This window comes from Alexandromys fortis, unplaced genomic scaffold (assembly GCF_014885135.2).
Source record: "Alexandromys fortis isolate MF-2015 unplaced genomic scaffold, M_Fortis_MF-2015_v1.1 scaffold_1, whole genome shotgun sequence".
In the NCBI taxonomy this organism is placed as follows: domain Eukaryota; kingdom Metazoa; phylum Chordata; class Mammalia; order Rodentia; family Cricetidae; genus Alexandromys; species Alexandromys fortis.
In genome coordinates, this window is record NW_026067927.1 from 36,256,889 (window position 1) to 36,280,627 (window position 23,739).

General features: G+C 47.3%; 1 protein-coding gene across 1 annotated transcript in view; it reads right to left on the reverse strand.

Moving 5' to 3' along the window:
• Nucleotides 1-23,739, reverse strand: part of Trpc7 (transient receptor potential cation channel subfamily C member 7) — a 113,084-nt gene that overhangs the window by 41,616 nt on the left and 47,729 nt on the right. The window contains exon 7 of the mRNA XM_050143767.1: nucleotides 7,807-7,971. Within this exon, the coding sequence (XP_049999724.1) occupies nucleotides 7,807-7,971 (165 nt within the window). The remainder of the gene's footprint in view (nucleotides 1-7,806; nucleotides 7,972-23,739) is intronic.

Consider the following 23,739-nt stretch of genomic DNA (forward strand, 5'->3'; position numbering starts at 1 on the left):
AGTGCTAAACAGAACTACAACTTACAAGTGCATGTCGAGTTTTGCACAGTTGCCTGGGCTGCAGGCTTTGGTAGTTCACTTTCCATCTTTATTGTATCTTGATGCTATGGCGTTAGCTACACTTCTGTGAAATTTGAGGCACCTTGATATGTGGATTTGTTGTTGTTGTTTTTCTTACTTTTGATTCATTTTCTACTCAGGGATTATTTGCTTTGCAATCACATGGGAATTTTTTTCTTGCTTGCTTGAAAAACATTCTAGGGCAGAGAAGTAGAGTCAGCGTTTTAAGGCTAGCTGGAGCTACGCAGGGCGAGCCTGTCTCAGCAGACATGGAGCTCCGTGGGGAGAGCCTGTCTCAGCAGACATGGAGCTCTGTAGGGAGAGCCTGTCTCAGCAGACATGGAGCTCTGTAGGGAGAGCCCGTCTCATCAGACATGGAGCTCCGTGGGGAAAGCCTGTCTCAGCAGACATCTGTAATTTTACAGCATCATTTACAGAACGCAGGCTTTATGCCACCTCTCAAACTTCACTGGCTTCTCCTTGGGGCCCAATAATTGGTGTGATTATTTCCAGTGCTTCTTGAATGATCCGGAATTCACCTTCCTGGGGAGCAAGCATTGGGAGCACCTTCTCTGTCTAATGACCTCCAGCTAAAGTTCTTTGTCCTGATGAGATCACACTCATCCCCACCAGGCCACCTTCATCTCTCTCACCAAGTCTGCCCTTCCCCCAGGCATTGGCTGCCCCGCTTCTCCAGTGTGGATTCAGTTATGACCAGTGACTGACGCTCTGACTTTCAAACGTTCCCTCACTTAGGAGTCCAGGAGCAGATGTCACCTGGGAGACTGAGTACTGGCCTGACCAACCGTGGAGATTCGTCTACTGCAGGGTCTCTACGGTAAGATCCCCAGTTACTGCTGTGGTCAGCATACTGTTTGTGTGTTAGCTGGCTTGATGATGTTCTTCTAGTATGTGCCGCCTAGTAACTACCCCTAGTCATCAGTGTAACATGAGTTATAATTATTCTGATGTCATAGAGAACACTGATAGGAATTTTATACAAGGCTGAGTTTTATCTTTCTAAAATAGTCATGACTGAGGTTCAGACGTTAGGAGTCCCTGACCATGGAGAAAGTCACTGGTGCCCACATGTTTATTTCCTTAAGACACGCTGGGAACAACTTCATAAACCTTCATAAGGAGAGTTCATCTGACAATCATAGGCCCACACACGCCTTACACATAGCATTTCTATACTTTAAGCTCATATATGTATGTATGTATGTGTGTGTATGTATGTATCTATATAATATCTATGCTTATTGTCTGGTATTTTTGACAAGAGACAAATATACTAAGTTGATACTGCAGAATAGAAGGATAAACAGTATCTCACATGACTCCAAAAGAATCAAGACATATCTGAATTAAATACTGGGATCGAATTTGAATTTTTCAACATTTAGAGTACTGCCGTCTTGGAGCCTCATTTTGCAACCTTTTGACCTTGGGCTTTTTCTGTGCCCACGGGCCACCCTCCAGCGGCCATCACACTGTGTCTTGTCACTGTCTGAGTTTTCATAAGCAGCAAGGGAAGCTGGAGACTCTGGCAGAGGAGCAGACATGGGCTACCAGATCTGTGTCTCCCAGAAAGTCCATCAAAGAAAGATGGAGATACTTTGAGAAGGACACAGCTCTTAAAAGATGGCTGGCAAGTTTCCCTGTGGGCTCCCTCTGGGGTCTCCCGCTGATGAGCCCTGTGAGAATCTGGTGGGGCAGACCGTTTCCGTCTCCCCGACTCTCACTATGTGTGACTAGACCCGAGGCAGCTGTGAGCGTCCCTGCAGTCCCTGCTGTAGGAGATTTATCTTCTTTTTGTTATCTTTTCAGGGCATTATTATCTGCTAGCTCAAGATGAGCCTGTAAAAACGATTATGCTTCCTGCAAAATGCAACAAAAACCTCTGACAGTGCCTCCCACTGATTTGGAAGTCTACCCGGTCTCAGTTTCACTTGTTGTGGTCGATAGGGAGGGAGTGCGAGGTTAGGAATTGATAGTTCTTCTGAACTTGAAAGCATCCTATGGGTAAACCGGGGGCAGATGAGACCAAGTCATTTCAGTGGCTCTTCTTCCTTCTTCCTCCTCCTACTCTGTCCTCTCTCTCCTCCTCCCACCTCTTTTTCCTTTCCCTGCTTCTTCCTCTCCCTCAACTCCCTCTTTTGAAACAGGTTGACCTCAACCTCATGGCAGTCTCCTGCCTCAGGAACTGCAATTAGAAGGTTATCCCTCTGCACTCAGCTTGTGTATGTGTGTGTGTGTGTGTGTGTGTGTGTGTGTGTGAGAGAGAGAGAGAGAGAGAGAGAGAGAGAGAGAGAGAGAGAGAGAGAGTTTGTGTACATGTTTGTGGCTGTGTGTGTGACTGAAATTTCATGTTTTACCTACAATGATAATTTCTGAAACAGATTACCCAGGGGAAGAACTGCTTCCCACAAGCCTACTTGATGAGCCGAGAAAAGGTAAAAGCCCACCTAGTAAGATCTCCCAGCTCTGTAATTGTCAGAGCCGAGTCAAGGTACAGCTGCTGCTGGGGCTGTGGGAGGTGTGGGTCACAGCCCATCCTGCCTGCAGTCTGGAAATGTGTTGAAGCAGCTCAGCCACTGCTTCGGCCCTGTGAGTGGCGAGCACAGCCGTTGCTGTGAGCCTCTGCTGGGATTTGGGAGGTCGAGGCAGGATGATCATGAATTTGAGAGCAGTTTCAGGTTAGCCCTGGGAGGAGATACTCTCTTAAAGAAAAGAATCTGGGCGGCTTACAAACAACCTGCAACCTCATCTCCTGGGGAAACAGCACCCTCTTCTGCCTTCTATGGGGACCTGTACCCACATGGTGTCATTCTCATGGACATACACATGAACACATGTGAATTCAATTTAAAAGCAACAAAATATAAAAACAAAAAGCCTGACCCAGGTTTCAGGTATCTTCCTTCTATGGCAGTAGATTTATTTTAGAGTGTGAAATTGGGGTGTTTTCATATTACAGTGGGAGGCCACACCTGGTTTAGGGGCAGACGAAACACTCGGTGACGGGGGCTGTTCCGGTAGGGTTTCTAATGAGGGGAAAGGGAACAGCTGGTGTTTGGCCTGTGGTAGTTGATTTCTTTTTTCTAGAAAATTCTAGTCAGCTCTAAATATCTGTTTCAAGTTTAGCCAGCAACTAAGATGTGTACAGTAGGCAGCACGGGTTGTCACACGCTGTCACTGGAGCTGTGTGTACAGCGGCCATCGCAGTGACTATGGGCAAATCTCTTGACCTGTATACACTCAGTTTCAATCACAATGCCATGCATTTGTGGCAATTAAATTGATTAGTGTCTCAGTTTCTTCTATAAAATGGGATTGAAAAGATAAAATCGTGCTGTGGTTAAGGTAAGCAATGGCTGATGTAACAGACACGAAATAGCACCTCCTCATAGAGAGTTCTTGACCAAGGGCACTGAGGGCGAGGGAATCCCCCCTCCCAGTGCGGAGCCTAAGAAACTTGACTGACTCTTTTAGAAAAATATCTTTAGATTTATTTATTCTATACAGATGACCTTTTGCCTATGTGTATGTCTGTGCATCATGGGAGCCCGGTGCTCTCAGAGGTCAGAAGACTGTGTTGACCCCCCGGGACCTGAGCTGCCACGCGGATGCTGGGAACTGAACCCCGGTCCTCTCCATGCCAACAAATGCCCGCCCCGCTGCACCATCGCTCCTGCTTCGGCTGAGCCTTGACGAGCTTGTCTGCAATGGCTCACGGAGGACCTATGCAGGGTCTTAGTGTGTGCTGTGAACCTGTTTGGGGTGGACACTAGAGGGGATAAAGACAAAACAGCCCCCAAGAGTTGGCCCTCCCCTTCAGGGCTACTGGTTTCCTAGTGGGTAGGCATGGGTTAAAAATGATGGTAAAAGCTAAATAAGAAGGGACAGTGCAGGGGTCAGAGTGTGTCTGCAGTGGGGTGACTCGCCTCTGACCTGTCCCAGTCCTTTCCCAGCAGGGTGCCTGCTGCTGGCCTACCAGAGGAACACTGGTCAGCTGACACAAATGTTCCTTCCATTGCTGTGCCGGAAAACTGCTGTGTGATTTTCCTTAGCGGAGGGAGGCTTGCTTTCTAGTAGAGACGAATGTGGGGGAGTCTGTTCTCTTCTGGTTGACGCCTGGGCAGTGTGGAGTGGGGACTTTTGCTTCTAACCACAAACTTGGTCCAGCAAAGCCGAGATCCTTCAGATCTGCTGACTCACCATCCCTGTCCTCCCTAGATGCGTGTTTGGGGCGGGGGAGGGGAGTGCCTACAAACACTTGGGTATTCTTCCGAACAGGAGCTGTGCAGCAGGCTTTAGACTGCACACTGCAAGGGCCTCCGGTTGGGTCTGGGAAATGTATATAGTTTTCCCCGTCCGATTGCTGGGACTACTTTTGTCAATAACTGAGCAGTGACGGTAACAGAGGAAGTAGCTCTCTCCTCCCAGCTCTCCTTCACCTGGACGTGTGCCTCCCTGCACACTGCCCTGGTGCTGACTCTGATCCTTCCTGCTGATGAGACGCTGCCTGAGGTTTCAGCAGGTATTCAGCCTAGCTTAGGACTTGCAGAGGACGGGAAGCTGGTTAATCAGCAGTGAAGACCCTTTGCACAGGAGCCCTCGGGATGACTGAACTCAAGCCGACATTTTCAGGAACTCACTGGCCTTCCTGGCCATACCTGTGTTGGTGTCGACAGTGAGGAACGATGAACAAAGTCTCTGTTCATTTTTTCTCGATCCTGGAAGGCCTGCCCCTTACCCATGTCTGCACTCGCCCTCGCCTGCACATGCCTGTCACTTGCTCATGCTCGTCTGGTGACAAATTAGCAAGCTGAACTGCTACTGATACACCTGGCTGCATCATCTCTTTATTTAACTCTCTTTCTTAGGGACCCCCAAAACTTAAAATGTAATAGTAGAAAAGACAGGTTTAGGAGTTCAGTAGGAAATTAATGAGTTCATCTCAGAAGGCTAATCTGATAACTTCAGTGTTGGTAGGTGTCCCTAGGAAGAGAATGCACCATTAGGTTGGGAACAGAGCCTCTTAGCATTCACTACATGCTAATGGACATGATCTAGTTAATGAAGTTTGGCAGTGTTATTTTACAAGTCCATCTATAAATGAATATGGCGGTCTAATATCTGGGCACGTGATAATGTCATTGGAACATGGAATCCCTGGACTGACATTGTGTTTTCATGAGACTACAGAAATAGCTGTGAAGGCGGTGACCTCACTGGAAGATCAGCCTATGAGACTCCTCCCAGTGCCTCCTCCTGAGAGGACATGGTTCTCTGTGCATCAGGAGCCCTTAGAACTGGCTGGCTTTGTCACACGCAAGATCTGACCTCTCTGAAATTCCCAGCAACATCTCTGCCAAACTTGAAAAGATTTTTTTTCTAAGTGGTAGAAGGAAAGACTAAAAATATCTTGACTCTTTTATCTGTCCCTTAGCTGCCTCAAAGCAAGCTTGACAAACGCTTTAATGAGGGACTCTTGCCTTGTAATGAGTGATGCCACCGAGAGTCCCCCTGTGTGACAGACTCAGGCCTGTCGGTCACGTGTCCACTGTACCCCCGCCCAGTGGTACTTAGATGTGGAGTCTCGTAACTGTGCTGAAAGGACAAGTGGCTTCATGATCAGCTTATATTTGTCACTAGTGTTTTATTTCTTTGGTCTTAGTGAAAGATTTTGGAGCACTAACTGTCAATCAAGTTTTTGAAGAGAAAAGGAAGCCCCAGTGAAGCGCTAGATCTGTGCTGTTTCAGGAGATGACTGTGGCCCTACCCTCCATGTCCATGCTTGCTAGCTTTCCGGGTGTCCTGGGCCTCCCAGAATGCTCTCCACACAAATAGACCTTTTCAGGGGTGGGCTTGGACATGGGACATGTATATGTTATTTACTAAGTCTTCTCAGATCTACCACAAGTTTATGAAGAATTAGATCTTCCACAAGGCACCGGGCAGACAGAGGTGCAGATGTTTGCTGGTGTTGCTAGCCCTGGGCTCCTGGAAGCTGTCCCAGTCAGTTTTGTTAGGGTGGGGGAGCTGGTAGCAGTTCCTCAGTCATGTTATTTTAATGACTGAACTCTCAGGAGTGTGCTCAAAGACCCAAGAGAGTAAATGCAGATGTTCCTGGCCACACGGGTTCTATGCATGTGTGTGCGTGTGCATGCGCGTAGTTTGGGCAGGAGTGTTTCAATCCATTACAGACTGCTTGGTTGCAGCTTCAAGACACAGCATGAAGACATGTGCCTGAAGCCTGTGGCCTACGACACTGCAGTTCAGGTCTAGCCACACTCCGACACTTTAAAAAAGGACAGAAAACAAAACCAAATAAAATCCTGACCTTGCCTATATATATATTGTTTGGAGAATTTTGACTTAGAAGTCCATGACATGAGGCTGTAATAGAAACAGGACTCTCAGTGTTGAGGACACACAGTTCAGTCTTGGAGTTTTCTGTCTGTGGGAGAAGCTTGCCCCGTCTCGAGGACTGCTTACCTACACCGAGGCACTGAGTTCCCTTCCTGGCTGCTTTGGTGGCGGGGGAGGGGGCAGCAGTCTGAATTCCTGGCCTCACCATTCTGACCCGAGTGTCCCACTAGTGGACTTGACAGGAGGGTCAGCTCAGTGGCAACATGGTGTTAACTGTGTTAGCTACTCAAGGTGTCTGTGGAGCGGTCTCCCTGTAGACTCCCGTGTTCTTCTCCACTGAGTGTGGGTCACCTGAGCTCAATGCCTTTCAAAATGCGTCTCTAGATAAATGTAGTTTGAGAGCCTTGAAGACAATCTTAACCCCATGGGGCATGTTTCAAGGCTTCTTAATGATTTGCTGTTTGGGGCACAAACTCTTCCTGGAGCTGGGGTGTGGGTGCTTTCCGGTCCTAATGCCTGGGCCATGAGAAAGGTGGAGCCCACAGCAGCATAGGCGGCAGAGAACCTATCGGGCCATTCCTCTTCTCACCTCTGCCTTTCTGCTATTCCTCCCTAAGCAAAAATTTAGTCCCATGCTTTCTAGATGCTCCTCCCATTTCTTCTTGCAGTCTATTTCATTGGCCATGTGGACCAGAGCCTCTCGATGGAGGCTGAGGGACGTTGCAGCGAGTCTGCAGGGCCTGGCATGAGCTGTGCTCAGCCCTCGGCCCTCTGGGTCGCTCTCATTTCTGAAGAGCTTCCTGAAGCTCACGTGTTCTAATGCAATCAGGGAGTGAAACGGACTATCCCAAGAAGAACATATAACAGAGGAAGTCCTCAGGCAGCAATGGCTGTTCCTACACCGTGATGACGGTGTGCTGTGCGCTGGAGCACACACTCGGCATTCTGTGCAGATGTAGAGGGAAGGGACTTTGACTCTGTCTTGCTGCTTATTCATTCAGTGATGCCCTGCAGGTCATAACAGCCCATCTCTCGCCTGCCTTTCCCTCTAAAAACTGATAATTGAAGACAGATTTTGAGATCTTTTTTCTCTTTTTGTGGATCTTCTACTTTTCCTTGGTCTATCAGGGCTTCTCTCCCTCTTCCTCCTCCCTCCTGTCCTCTCTTCCTTCTTTCCTTTTCATCTTTCTTTGTGGTACTGGGGCTCAAACCCCGAGCCTATGTGCTCTAGGCAAGTGCTTCCCCCAGCTCCAGCTCCAACTTAATACTTGAACAACACAGGAAGAGTTCTTCCGCTGACTTGAAGGAAGCGCTAAGAAAAGAGAAGAAATAACTGCAAACGACATGCACACCTTAAGCAGTTTGTACCTTGCTGCACGGAGCAATCCAATAGGCTATGGCGAGAAAAGGGAGGCCTATGGAGACTCCAAAGACAGCCAGGAATTTCACAGCGATAGACTGTTGACGTAAGCCTGAGAGATTTTCATACCACATGGTAAGCAATTGCTGCTGACAGTTAGGGTGAGCAACGAACTGTAAAAACAAAACAAAAACAAAAACAAAATGCGAACAGGAAAATGGCGTCATAGCACTTGAACAGTACACAACCCAGGAGGAACATTGGAGCTGGGAAGCCATGGCAAGCACCAGAGGGAGGGCGCGGGCGTGGGCGGGGCTTCTGACCTGGAGATGCTGAGGCCTAAGCCAGAGCCGCCTCAGAACGACTGAACTGTTGCTTCAACCAGGGCCTGAAGAAGTCTCAGACTTAGGAAAGGGCAGCTTTGAGGTGAATGTTTGCGCTCGTCCAGGCTGGTCGTCTGATCAGAGAGACTATCTCGGCACAGAGCTCAGGACCAAGCTACACAGCGTAAATCACTAATAGGTTTGGGAGTAAGGATTTTCACTTTGAATTGTACTTTACCATTTGTTAGCTAGGTGCCCCTGGACAAGCTACTTAACCTCAATATTCTCACAGGCAAAGCAGGGTTTATCACACTGTCTTGGGGATTAAGTTAGGGATTATGTTTCCTGTGCAGCCGAGGAAAATGTTCACAGCATCTCCAGAAACCTTGGGAGAACCTCTACAGAGCTTCCTCACTGATCGGGTGCTGGGCGTGGCCTGTGGTGTGCTTCTGTGCTGAGATACTGACACAGTGTGCCTCCATGTAGGGGCTTCCTTTGGGGTCGTCACTCACCTCCTTCTGGAACTGTTGGTTCCAATGGTTAAGTTATAAATGAACCTCTAGTGGCCATTTTATCCCCAGTTTGGTACAACTATTGGACTATGGCTCCTGAAGTTTTGTCCCTTGGGTATTTGGGGCTCTGCTGACAGGCAAGGATGCATTTAGTGGGTGGTTCCTTATAACTGGGGTCACACGGACACCTAGCAGGCAGTTCCTTATAACTGGGGTCACATGGACAGTGCTCTTACTGTGTAAACTTGTTCTCCAAACAAGCCAGTTAAAGGAGAAAGACAGGAAGAGTGAAGATATGCCAATAGGGCCATGGTGGTGTTTGTCCCTGTCTGGGGCTCTCCTGAGCTATGCTTAGATGCGCAAAGACGTCTTTGCGGACAGTCTTCCTTATTCTGCTCCATCTAGCACATTGACTGAGTTGCTGTCACTAAAACCGTCTTTTCCTGTGGACAGTTGTTGCTTCCTGGCCATCTGTTGAGCTGACCCTGGGTCCTGGCAGAGGAAACTGATAGTAAGCCGTATTTAAGCTAAAAACTTTGAGAAAATTTGGTGTACTTGTTTTTGTCCATGGCAGACAGAAGGCATTGTTCGCTGTTGGCAGGCCCGTCCGGTGGCCCCGCTGAGGAGTCCCATGAGAGAGAAGACAGACTGGGCATCCCTTACAAGCTTCCCCACTGCTTAGCCCGAGCGTGATGGACCCGTTCCCTCCCATTGGCCTCGCTGGGTGTTGAGGAACGAGCGTGCACAATGACTGAGAAATGCAAGGCATTCCCTCTTCCTTCTCAGAACAACGGAAAAGGAGCTATCGGGAATTCTCAGTGCACATGGCGGTGTGCACGTATCTCCATCTTTGGGAGCTTACAACCTTAAAAGACCATCTGTAAGGATGCTGGCTGTGGCTGTTTGACCCCATGGTACTGCTACCTGAGTATTAAATGCAGCGAGGCTTCTTGTTGCATTATCAGATTCACAGCGGCCATTGTGGTCTCCCGTTCAAGGTTCCCCGAGACTGAGGGAGATACCCAGAGAAGTGGAGCAAGTGACAGGAAACCATGTAGATGCTACTGGAATTCTCCGGGTCTAGTCCTAACATGGATCAAGATTGGAATGCTGGGTAAACACAGGGGCAGTCATTTCCAGGACTCTGCCTTTGCTGGGCGCTGAAATGGTCTTGCTCTGGAGACACAGTCCTAACAGAGTGTGGGGCTTACACCCGTGAGAGAGTACAGGAGGGTCACATGACTCCCCTGTGGCACTCTCTACAATGTCGCTGCCCTGGAAGGCTCTTACCATGCTTACATTAGCCTCTGTGGGGAGATCCTACTCCATGACTTCTGTGATTGAGCAGCAGGGTTCTGAGAGAATAAATGTGAGCCATCTACCCCCATGTTCTCCTGCTCACTCGACAGCAAGACAGTGGCCTCAACTAAGAGAAGGTGGCTCTTGGGAGCCTGTCTGCCCTTGACCCGAGCCTGTCTGCCCTTGACCAGAGCCTGTCTGCCCTTGACCCCAGCCTGTCTGCCCTTGACCAGAGCCTGTCTGCCCTTGACCCGAGCCTGTCTGCCCTTGACAGGAGCCTGTCTGCCCTTGACCAAACCTTGGCTGATTCTCATAGGCACGTTCATTTCCCCACAATAAAGCAACCTAGCTTCCAGTTTGCTATTTATTTCTAGATAGACTTTATAATCCGCTCCCGGGAAGTTGACAGCAGCTAATAGCTGAAGCCAAATTGATGCTCGCCTGTCTGTGGGCACTTTTCTATATTCATGGCAGGCCTCAGAAGATAACTTGGTGACAGATAATTCAGTGTGTATCACAGAATTTTCCTTCTGTTATTCTACAGAACAGGAAAATATCACCCCTGTACCAAGGAGGTTAAGAGTAAGAAAAGAAGTTGACCATCGGAACACGAAGGAACTTTGTGTGAGGGTACAAAACCACAAAACAAAAGCAGGAAGAAGAGCTTCAGAAGCAAGGTCAGAGGAGGCACGGTGGAAAGGCCCACAACTAGAATAGGATGGAACTCAGGAGATGGGTGTAGGTTTGGGCTTGCTTCCTTTGTTATCTAACTCACAGAGGATAGCATGAGCAAAAGGCACACAGTGCTTAGCGCGTTGCCTGAGCCATTCCTGCCCCCATCACTCTGGCCTGCAGCATGGGGAAAAACTGATATGATTGCCTTGACTTTTCTGGTGAATGCCAAGTCTGTTATGAGCTGGAGTTGAGTGTTTAAGGTGGGTTTATGTGAGGCCAAGTGGCTTTGTGGGAGAAGCGAGGCCCAGCCAGATCTGTAATTGGATGAAGCTCTGCAGAGTGGGTGCTGCAGCGGAGAGTAGGCCGACCGCCAGGAGAGGCAGCCTGTGACACTGAGACCAAATTCTCCCGACAACGGACCGGGATTCACCTGCCTGAGAATAGGACCCCAAAGGCACGAAAGACCAAATGTGCTTGGTTCTAGTTCTCAGATCCATCCCAAGCCCATTATCCTGGCCGCCCGTGGGCACCACAGTCATGATTAAAGGAATGTTTGCATTCAAAACTACTTTCTGCTAAAGCCTCATTCAAACGCGCTCCCCTCAGGTATGGCTGGCCTGCTGAGGCTGTGAGGCTCGTTCGTGTTTGCAGGGACTCCTGGCATATCTGCTAAACCTTGGCCTGCCCTTTGCTTCTAATTAGTCTGTGGCTACTTTTCTTTCACACCTCAAAGGAAAATCCTTCCCGTCACTCTTTCTCCTGCTTTCAATTCACCTGTAAGAAAATGGCCAATGTTTAACAATAATAGTTGAAGAGGATCTGTAAGAATCCCTCAACTACCTATTAAATACTTAGGGGACTGTATTCTGAGCTATTGACTCCCACAGCCCAGATAAACAGCCCAGACAAGTCCCGAGGCTTTCCTGGTGGTGGGTGGGAAATGGAGGGATTGTGGCTGGGCTACCTGGGCTCCGAGTCTGGCCAGATATTTGCCAGCGGGTTGGTCTCTGCTCTTTCCATCTTCGCTGTGTTCTCTCACGTGGGGCTAGTCATGGGATGAGTGCTGGAAACACTCTGTAAAGGAGTGTTGCTTTACAATGCAGTAAATCAAGACAAGCCAGTGGGGTGATGTGGAATATTAGTTTAAGATGTGTTACATTTGTTTATGCTGTAGAACATTGTTTACTGGTGCAAAGATGTGCTACTTTCTTTTATGTTGCATTTGTGTAACTCTGTAGAGCTGTGTTGCTTTGTCTGCCTAAAACATCTGACTGGTCTAATTAAGAGCTGATAGCCCATGGCTAGGGAGAGGAGAGGCACCTGATTGGTCCAATAAGGAGCTGAATGACTAATAGCTGGGCAGTAAGGGATAGGTGGGGCTGGCAGGCAGAGAGCATAAGTAGGAGGAGAAATCTAGGAAGAAGGGAGAAGATACAAGAGAATGAGGGGGAAAGAGAGAAACATGCTTGGGGCCAGAAGCTAGGCAGCTGCAGGTCAGCCAGACATGAGAATTAGTGAAAGTAAGATATACAGAAGGAAAGAAAAGTAAAAATCCTCAAGGCAAAATGTAGATAAAGAGATACAGGTTAAGTTATAAGAGCTAGCTCTATCCTTATTTTCCAGCTATAGCAGGGCATAAAGACTGTCTCCTACTTCTCAACTCCCAGGTTTTTTTTTTTTTTAAGTCAACTAGAATTATTTACACAATGTCACAGATTGGCAGGTTTCTGTGAAGACTGTACTTATGGCTCATTATCATCTCTCACCAAGAAATGCTTTTCTGATGAAGACTGTCATTCATGAACCAACTTATGTCTTAGTGGTGTAGGTTCAGGGAACAAAACAAACGGCATTTCACTTGTTCCAGAGCAGGGAGTGGGCTGTTTAGTGATGCTAGTGGCAAGAAACTGTGGCTGGCCTTTGGAGATGAATAGAGCGCTGGGATTTGGTGATTTATAAGACATGGTCTTCAATCAGGGTAAACTGTCAAGCCATGGTCCTCCCGAAGGTTTAGATGACCATGTCTGTGATTTCAGTGTCACAAGGAGGACTTTCTGCACAGCTAAGCAGTTCTTTCCACCTCATTTGGAGCTCTTTCTTTAACTGACATAAAGGAGAACTGGACCTGCCTCTAGAAAACCCTCCTGTGGTACTTACCTTCCTGAACCCTTATCTCTAGGCAAGCTCTGCACACATGTTCTCAAGCATGGCCTAAGTAACCACCTCCTGTCTGTTGTCAAATTCCATCCTGCTCTTCCAGATTTTCAGGTCCTAATCAGCCTTCAAAATCTACTTCCCTGCTCACCTTCAAGTCCTGCCAAGTTCCTCAGTCCCAGAGATGTCGAACTCCTGTGGGTCTCCACTCACTTGTCACTCACTTGCCAATGGTGGTGGCTTGAATGAGGATGTCCTCCCATAGACTTATGTTTGAATACTTACTTGGTCCCCAGTTGGCAGAACTTTTGAGGAAGGATTAGGAGGTGTGGCCTTGGAGGAGGTGTGTTACTAGCTTAGGCCATTGCAGCTAGCTTCCCCTGCTTCAGGACTGTGGATGAGATGTGATCTCAGCCACTGCTCCTGCATCATGCCTGCCCGCCCACCCCGCTCCCTGCCAAGATGGCCATGAATTCTTACCCTTTAAAATTGTAAGCCTCAATAAACCCTTTTATAAGTTGCCTCTTTGCAGCAATAGAAAAATAACTAAAAGACAGCACCATAGTTCATGTCTCTCAGTGTGGATAGCTACTCTTGTGTTTGCATGTGATTTGTCCTTTGTAATCTTGAAAGACCTACTCCCCTGTGAGTGTGTCACTTTAGTGATGGGCGAGCTTCTCTTGGCTGATCAATGATTGCAATGCTCTCCTGTGTCCCCTAGGATCTGCTCCATGATTTTATTGGTGACTCATGATCCCAGAACATTTTCTAACTATAACAGTCCTTTGTTACTCAGGGATTGATGAACACTTACTTGCCTTCACATCTTTACTAAAAAGGCAGATATGGAGAAGTGTTAGGAACTAAGGCAGGCTTTTAACTGGTTGTGCAAGGGAAAATTGAAATGTCAGTCTAATATAGGGCTTGATTATTAATACTTAGATTGGATGAGAACTGCTTAATTTCTCTATGTAGTAGTATGCTACCACAAATTGGTATCAATTCAATATTTTAACATTAATCACATATTTTTATAATCATAACTATAATGATGAGATGAATAGTATTCATTGAATATTTTCCATGTCAGGCCTTATGCTTACTAGTCATTATGTTGTCTAACTCTGTGTCAATTTATTTTTAGTTACTGTAGCCAAATACTTGAAGCTGGAATCTTAGAAAGATACGAAGTTTATTTAGCTTACAGATTAGACGTTGTCAGTCTAAGATTGGGTGACCATGTCTGTTCTGCCTCTTGTAAGGAATTTCTGGCTAAATCACAACATGGAGGATGGTATCAGTTGAGAGATGGAGCTGGAGAGACCTTACAGTATGACAGAAAGCCAGAGGGCAGAGGGGAGCAGTCTTTCTTTAGTCCTGATTCACTCTTGCTAGATCTTCCTGATTGTAACCAACCCGATCCATTCGGAGGGTGATGCTCCTATGACCTAATTCAGGTGAACTAGGCTATCTCCTGTCAACACTGTCACACTGAGGGCCAGACTTCCCTCTAAGAAAGCTAAAGGGAACTCTCAAACACTTCGAAGCCATAGAAAACTCTCATATCAGTTCCTTGAGGTGTGAATTCTATACCCTTGTTTTAAGTAGAGGGGCCTGATACACAGAAGTCACTAGCTTGTAGCCAGCTACACAAGTGATTGTTTATAACAAGATCTGGTCTTCAACCCAGGCTGATGTGACTTCAAATGTAACATTTTGAATTGTTTTCCTGTATTTTTAAAAGGTATATTTAAAATCAGACAAGTCAAGGCAGAGGGGTGGTGATTTCTCCAGGTTTGCATGCCACGGAGCATAATGTAGAACTCTTGTCTCTCAGCACCTACTCATTGGTCAGCCAACTTCCAGTGCAGACAGACACCGGGAATATGCAAGGGGATGGCTCAAAACCAGTTTATTCCTATTCTGTCCTCTTAGAAGGAGCAAGTTATCATGCTAAAGACAAAACCCTGGGCTCTCTCACCCACTTTTGGACAAGACTATCAGGAACTGATTTCATGATGGCCCCAGTGTCTGATCTGTCTTCTGCCTGTAGTCTCATGAAAGGTCATGGAGATTTACAGCTTAAAATAACTCATACTCAGCCCTAAAAATTGCCTTGGTGAGGGACCTCGTTTGATCTCAGACCCCTGGCCAAACTCCACCTGCTACATCCTACTTGGCAGAGCTGTGGTTCCAGTTCCCTGAGTCTTAGCTGAGACTGGATAATTGGTCATGTTATTGGGTACCCCTGTGGCACTCTTGTGGCTGTTATGCCCTGTGGGTGCAAAGATCCATGGGATAGAGACATGTGGGGCCTGCCAGGTGCCAGTCTTGGTCCCAGGGATTGTGAGCGAGCCAGACACCTCTTTGGTCTTTATACGGTCACAACCAGGGCTTACTCATGGGAATTCTCACTGGCTTAGAAACATGGATCTAGTTTGTGATTTATGGGCAAGTCTTAATATTTGCTGACATATTTTATTTCATAATTATAAAACACTTCTGCCATGCACTGCAGTCTTAATTAGCCAGAGCTGTCTTTTCTTAACAGAGAACTTTTGTTTGGTAGTTCGTAAGTAGAGAAAGAAATTTGATCATCACTAAAAGCAACATTTTATTTCTTACAAGAGTAATCTTTGAGTCTTAATTCAAACTCTTTATCAACAAGAGCACAGACTCACAGTTATTGATGGCGGGCAATACAGGAAATCTGCATGGAATTTGTACCTGTGTTTAGGGAAATGAAAGAAGACAAAGACAGACTGAAAATGCTTTCACCAAATACAAACCCTAAGTGTGACCAGCATAGAAATTCCAGCCGAGGCAGATGGGGCTCAGGTAGGGTGGGTGGGTGCACTGTTTTCACAAGACTCCCTTGTATTAGCAGATAAAATGTTAGATCATTGCACTGGATGCAAGAGTCTATGAGAAATCATTTAGGGTTATATCTTAATATTTCTAGGTTTTTTCAGATTTCTTTTTCTGATCAGTGTGTGCATGACTTGGGAACGATACATTTGATCTGCTTTGAATGTAAAAAGAAAAAAAATTGTATTTCATTTTATGTAATTATTTTAAAATTATACTTTAAAATTAACTTCATCTCCTATGAATTTATACAACAATGCTGACTTTTGCATATCATATTTGCCCATATTTAGTTTTCCTGACACTTATTTTTTTATGCAGTTTTAGAGTTGGCATATACTTGGGATTTGGTGCCATCATTTTTTAAATTTAAATTTTGGGTTTCTCAAACTTACAAAATGTGACTGTTGCCAATGTTGTGATATTTTGAGATGTAAATGTTGAAAAACTGAATAGACATTGGTTAAGAATTAGAATGATATGGATGTGACCCTGATGCTCTAGGTCTTGGCTGCATTGAATATAAACCGGGTTGTGTTGGTAGGGAATTGTCCACATGCACACCAGATGTGTGGTAAACGTCTCTGTTGGTAGGGAGTTGTCCACATGCACACCAGATGTGTGGTAAACGTCTCTGTTGGTCGGGAGTCGTCCACGAGTACACCAGATGTGTGGTAAATGCCTTTTGGTACTTGGCACACACCTCTAAGCACAGAATACAGAGTCTGTCTTCTAAGATGCTTAAGGCTCTACCTTTGGGGTGTCCATTAACTTCTCAGTCCTTATGGTACTAAGTCCCTTCAGATTGGATGGCATACAGACTCCTCTGTATGTACACCACACATACACATACACACACACACACACACACACACACACACACACACATTGTGGTGCTGGGGGTCAAACTCAGGCCTTCACACATTACTAAGCTCTTCACCACTGAGCTACATTCCCAGCTTCTCATCTCCAGATTACTCCACCTGCTCTTAAATGTCCTGGGTGCAGGCCATCAACTCTGCTTTGCTTACAAAGAGCCCCAGGTAGGCTGCTGCACACCCTGGGCAAGCCTCTGCAAACCCGTGCAGCTCTGCACTCAAGCTCTGCCTGCTCTCCCGTTAGTACTCGGTGCTGAAGCCAGGTGCAGCCAGCCCTCTGCCCACCACTCTTCAGGAGCTGATTTTCTGTGGTTCTGGGTGTGGAGGTTGCATTCTTCTGACCAAACTGCTCCTCGTCGTGTGGACTTTTTGTAGGGCAAAGACAGCCAATCCCTCTCCTTTGTTTTTGCCTCTAGATCACTACTATCAATCAGAAATGTCTGTCTTTCCTTATGTTCGTTTTTCCTACAGGGCAGTCTGTCACCACAGCTGCTGAGGACTGTGTCCCAGGCACACTGACAGTGTCCACTACTTCACAACTGAGAATGGTGTCCCAGGCACACTGATAGTGTTCACCATTTCACAGCTGAGAATGGTGCCCCAGGCACACTGACAGAGTCCACTACTTCACTGCTGCTCTTTCCCAGGCTTGGGCACCATGGCTCTGCTTCTGATCACCCAAGGCAGGGATTGCCGACTTCTCTTCCCCTTGTCAGACTGTGAATTAGCCATCCCTTCTCTCCCAAAAGCCTCTTTCCACACGAGGCTCATGTTTTAAGGCATTTTAGAGGCGTGTCTAATAGCTCTATATGCTACGCTCTCCTTTCACACTTGAGTGTTTAAAGAACATTACTGCTCACCAGTTGTTCTCGACCTTCCTATCACTGCAACCCTTTAATACAGTTCCTCATGTCATGGTGACCCCCAACCATAAAGTTATTTTTGTTGCTACCTGATAACTGTAATTCTGCTACTGTTATGAATTGTAATGTAAATATCTGATATGCAGGATTTCTGATATGTGACCCCCCCACCCCCATGAAAGGGATGTTCAAAGGGCCGCAACCCACAGGTTGAGAAACACTGGCTTTAACCAAAAACCTGGCAGAAATCCCTGATTGACACTCAGCAGATGTTGGTTTAGTTTGCCTTGTTCATACACACCGTGGTCACCCTATTCCCCAAGTCTTCCATTTTGGATAATTTTAATGTTCTCTCCTCATCTCTGAGAAATGCCACGATAAGATGGAGGCTGAACACGAGTCAGAGCGTCAGGGCCTCGGGTGACAGAAGAAGCTGCAGCAGCCTTGTTTTTTACAGGGGTAGACCAGATATCCAGAAAGGAAGTTTTTATGTGTACAGCCTTGCCCCCACTGCCACCCCTGCTGTACCCCATGCACTGAAGAATAGAGCAACGTCCTCTAAATGACAGCACCAGACAGTCTCCCAAGGCTCCAGGAGCAGCTGATTCATTGAGCTTGCCCCGTGGACAATGATAATTTATTGCAGTGTCCAGTATTCTGTTTGCAGCCTCTTTAAATGTTAATGATCAATAATATAATTATGATGGGGAAGGTTCCTGGGCTAGTTGTGGGTTTAATTGAATTTTCAGAGCCATCTGGAGCTATGCAGAATTGTTTTTATGTTTCTTTCCAGACGTGGCTTGGGTGGCCTTTAGTCACACGATATTAAGCCTACAGCAAACACTACCCCTAGGCTCTAAGATCCAAGAGGGAAGATCAGAGGCTTGGAGGTGCGTTGGCTGATGGGAAATTTGGTCATCTCCAGCCTTTCCACCACTCCAAGACAGGGAAGGAGGAATATTTGGCTGGCAAGGATGCAGCTCTCTTAAGAACTGGTCCTTATGCAGCTAATCAAGGGGCCAGACCAGCAGCCACTTTCCATGATGAGAAACAACTTCCTGTCTGTTCCCATATCTGCGAGACTGTTGGTAATCTGGTACTTACCGACATTGCACCCTGTCACTTTCTCCTTAAATGCCTTGCCATCCCTGCTGACCTCCTCCTAAACCTGTCCTGTACACAATCTTCCTCAATACTGTCCAAGTGGAACCTTATCTCTCCTCCCCATTGTAGCTCCCTGCTTTATCTCCTTCCTTCCTTCCTTCCTTCCTTCCTTCCTTCCTTCCTTCCTTCCTTCCTTCCTTCCTTCCTTCCTTCCTTCCTTCCTTCCTTCCTTGTTTCCTGTGTGTGGTATGAGTTTGTGTATATCACATTTGGGCCTGATGCTCATGGAGGCCAGGAGAGGGCATCAGAGTCCCTGGAACCAGAGTTACAGATGGTTGCGAGCCATCACGTGGCTGCTGGGAACTGAAGCAGGGTCCTCTGCCAGAGCAGAGCGTTCTTCACTATTGAGCTGTCTCTCCAGCCCGGGTCTTCCACTTTATCTTTTGTCACTTAGCTACTACGAGAATTGGTTAAGCATTTATTATCCACTGCTATGCTAACATCCAAGATCTTTAAAAGCATGGCTTGTTCATTAGATTCTAACAGATGGAGTAGTCTCTCATCAAATATGGATTTTATAGGGCGTGGCTCTATGGGGCAATTGACCTCATGAGTGAGTTTTTGCTTTCTCCTACTGATCTGCTGCATTTTACAGACAGGAAGTCCTAATGTTCTTCTCCTGGGATAGACAGTATTTCGCTAAAGATGGTGGTGTCAGAATCTCCCTTTCTGATTACCCTGGAGCTTTGCACTGAGAGCTGGTCTAGCTCTTAGTGACCTATTTTGGCCAGTGGGATGTGACTGCATCTTGTGTGATGCAGCGTAGACACCCTTAGCATCAGCCTTCAGTCCTGGGAAGGCTCCTTCTTGGAAGGTAGCTGCCACAGAGGGTCACTCAGTTCAGCCACCAGTGAACATGCTGAGCCCTGCCAGACTTACTGGGCCCTGTAACTGTAAGTGATGTTGTCACCGGTCTTCCTAAGCCTTTAGATTGCATTTCCTCACAGATAACTGGAGCACTTTTGTTCAATTTCCATGCCCAACATTCCACATAATCTCCTCTAGGAGACTTGGGCCAGAGATCCTTCCCTGCTCCCTACTCACACCCTCTCTGCCTTCAGACTCATCCTGTGTCCTGTCTGTTCCCCATGCCCCCCTCATCCCAGCTCCTCTCATCCGTGTTCTTTCCCTTCTCCACCTTCTGTATGAAGTGTGGCTCCCATAACTATTCCCTTCCTTCCTAGTCTCCCTTCCATGGACAGCAGTGTGAGCCAGCGCTGCTGGCCCTGCCCTGAGCCACAAGTACATTCCTCCTTTGGCCTTGTGCATGTGGTTGGCATCTGAAAAAGCCTGCTTGGAAGATGAGCTTGCTTTGTTTAGTCAGCCGAAGACACATCCTGAAAGATGGGGTGACTACTTTTGCTTTTGTTTTCCTGAGTCATGGCCAGGAGGGCCCTGTGTCTGTAGAGCAGGAAGCGGCTCCCAGATCACAGGGCATTTGGGGTGATGCAGGCCCACCGAAGTGGGATAGGAGAGACCCAGAGAGGAGGGAAGGGCTTGGGGGTCTCCTGTGGATGGTGTACACAGGTTTCATTAAGTGTTGCTCTGGAGAGCAGGGCCAAGCATGCTCTCTGTGGACATTCAGGGCCATAGCACCATCGCCCTGGGAGGGTTTTTCCGTGGTGATATATTGGAGACTTGGGATTTCTGTCTGCTTTGTACCCATCCCTGATACCTGCTCTCCCAACATACCATGGATGCTCTAAAAAGATGTTGGATGACAACAGGGAGCCATAGCTAGGCCAGATGGTGGGGATCAGCATTTGGAGTGACTAAGGTATCCACAGGGGGCACAAGTCAGAGTCCTCCTATGGTTGTACAGGTGGATCCTCAGGCCCAAGTAGAGAATGCCCAGCCCAGACTGAGACCGGATTTCTTGGCAAGCCAGGTGGGCACACTGAGTCAGATTCACATCCTCAAGGGAAGGCAGAAAGTGGGCATGACTCACCATTGATTGCATATTTAAGATGCTCTGAATGACATGGATGTATTGATTACTTCCTTACAAGAGCCTATGGCATAGATCTAATTTTAGCTCTTGGTTTGCAAATGAAGAAACTGAGGCTCAGAAACTGAGGCCATACAGCCAAGATGTGAGCCCAGCCGTGCCTGCCACCGTGAGATCTGTATTCTTACTGGTTATGCCTGCATCTCCAGCCATCATGTATTTAACCTTATCTATAAGCATATCCAGATAACGTATCAAACTGCATGAGTGATACAGTCATTCTGACAACAGGTCTAGCTTAGGATAAACCTCCTTTCCTATTAGTAGCCTACAGCACCACAGTGGCCTGTGTGTCACCTGCCACTCAGAGACCTACAGCCTGCCCCTGATGAGCACTGACTGTGGGTCTGGTCAATTCATTAAAGAGAACATTTGAAGATGCCATACGCCACTTTAGTCTGGAACTTACTACAAACTAGAAGTCCACGAGCAAAGTAAAACAGCTTTATTCATCAACCAATAAAGCAAGGCATAGACAGAAGGACATGCCACGTCAGTCCCTGCGCTGGGTGAGGTGACCAAAACAGCACTGAACGGCTCACTCAGGGTAGCTCTGAGCCATCACACCGGGTTATGGTTCCAGTGGTTGTTTCATAGGAGGTTTTCTCCACATCACAGTAAAAGGGCTTTTTTTTTCCTTTTTTCCAGAAACATGCATTTCTTAGGGGAAGCATTCAATTATTTTGGGAAGACATCTCTTAACAGCTATGTAAGGAGATTTGAGGATAACTGCTCTGTCTGCAAATGCAATAGATTACAACTATGAGGGCCATTGCAAGCCTGTGGGTGTCCCCTGTCCCTGCAGAGAGCTATCAGCTCCCTCAGGGCAGTGGTTTGATAACAGCTTAGGAGCCATAATGGCTGCTAATGGATTTGGTGGTTGAAATCTGTCTTTGTAAACCCTCTCTAAAGGATCTTAATTTCACTAAATTTCACCTCGGTGGTCACCAAAAGCAGCTTCCAAGTCAGTCAGCACTTCCCTTTGCCCACAGAACGAAGGTCCTTATAGCCATATGTGGAGCTGGAGAGATGGCTCAGTGGTTAAGAGCTCTTATTGCTCTCGCAGAGAAACCAGGTTCGGGTTCAATTCCCAGCACCACGCGGCAGCTCACTGGTGTCTGTAACTCTAGTCCCATGGGACCTGATACCCCGCTCTGGCTGCTGAAGGCACCAGGTACACATGTGGCATGCAGACACACATGGGGACAAAACACAATACACATAAACAATTAAAAACTGATAAACACTAATCATGTACGATGCTGCTTTAATTGAAAGTGACCCAGGTGAGCTGGATGAGGATGGTAAGGGGAGGAGCTGGTGAGAGGTGAGGTACCTCTGCAGACCTCTGGGAAGCAGAGCAAGGGTTCCCAGTCAATTCCTGCAGGGACTCCTCTGCCAGCCTCTTAGGCAGGAAGGCTTTCCCAACACCTGGGGCCAGCACAGTGTGGCAGTGCAGTGTGGTGGCTAAGGATTCAGAAGAGAGGCCCTTTCTATATGTGTGCGAGTCTGGGTCTCTGCATGGCGTTTTCCCAACTGATTGACATGAGGTGACGTGCTCCCTTTTCTGTTAGAAAGCGAGTGGCTGCAGCTGGCACCAGAGTGCAGCCTGTGTGAAGAGGAGGGTGGCCTCTGCTGGCACCTGCCAGGGGACTCCTCCACTCCCCTCTTCCCGAGTGCCTCTCTCAGCTTGCCCCGTTTGTGAGATGCTCATAAAACGGCTTCCACCTCTTCCCTTATTGGAATTATACTTCTGCTGGGGTGAGTTAGGGATCTGAGCAATTCATCCTATGATTGGCGGACCAGACTGACTTGGTGCTTGACTTAGAAACTGGTATTTTCTACATCTGAAATTACAGTGCCGCACATTCCTTCCCTGGACCCAGTGCTGTCCACAGACTCCCACACCCCCACTTTTGTCTCTCAGCACCGATTCTAGTTCGTTTTCTGTCGCTGGGACTAACACCATGGTCAAGAGCAAACCAGGGAGGAAAGGGCTTATTTCATCTTATGCCCATAGCCTATCTTGGAGGGAAATCGGGCAGGGACCTGAGCAGGAACTTGAAGCTGAAACCACAGAGGAAGGCTGCTTGCTGCTCTCCCTCCTGGACTAAGAACAACTCTCCTATATAGTCCAGGACCATCTGCTTAGGGAAAAGCACCTCCTACAGCGAGCTCGGCCCTCCTATGCCTATAAGCTATCAAGATAATGCCCTGTGCCTCCAGGACCACATGATGTGGGAAGACCTTCACCTGAGACTTCCTTTAGGTGACTCTGGGCTGTGTCAAGTTCACAGTTAAAGCTGGAGCTACAGAGCCATCCAGCACGGCTGCTGGAAGCAGAACTTGGGTCCTCTGCAAGAACAGCGAGTGCCCTTAACTGCTGAGCCACCTCTCCAGCCCCGTGGTGGGTATTTGTCACAGTAATGGCAAATGTAGCTGAGACTGTAGGGAAATGTAAGTGTATTTCAAGTGTGAACAATAAGGAAAACGTAGACAACAGCACATTGGTTGTCTGCTAGCATAGAAAAGACCACCTATGAAAAACACAGAAAAACAGTTCCATTCTAATAACGAATCGAATTACAAAATCATTTACTCTAAAGCGAGAAGTCTGCAAATCTATGTGCACAGGAAAGAATTAGACGCCTGAAAACAAATTAAAGCAGCTGCTGTCTGAGGTACAGGAGTGCAAGTTACTGCCTTACTTTTAATTATCTTCCTTATTTTTACCATGTCCTATAAGAAACAAGATAAGCGATATGAGAACTCTTGTCTGCAGAGGCCACCCGAACAGCCCTGCCCTGTTCTATAGGAGACTTTGTCCTTCAGCCCTTCCCAGATGGCCAGGCTTTTCCTTACCCTAGGCTTCCTTCCCCTCTTTCATGTTGCCTCCTGCTCCCCAGCGCACCCCCCTTGGCCATCTGCAAGCCCATGTTCCCTGTGTTGGGGACAGCTTTATTTTTCCTTACGTTTCTGACTCCGTCTTTCAAAGCCACCTCTTTCCCCATGACTCGTTCCCCAGCATCTTTGTCTTAGTCTTTTTTACCGTCTGGCTGGACTCAGGTCCACCCCACCCTCCCCGTGTGTAGCCCTTTAGCGGATACAGGCTGGATCCTATTGATTGTCACATGGTTCACAGTCAGCTGAGTAGACCTCTGCTCCCATCAAACTCTACCTGCTGACACCCATCAAAA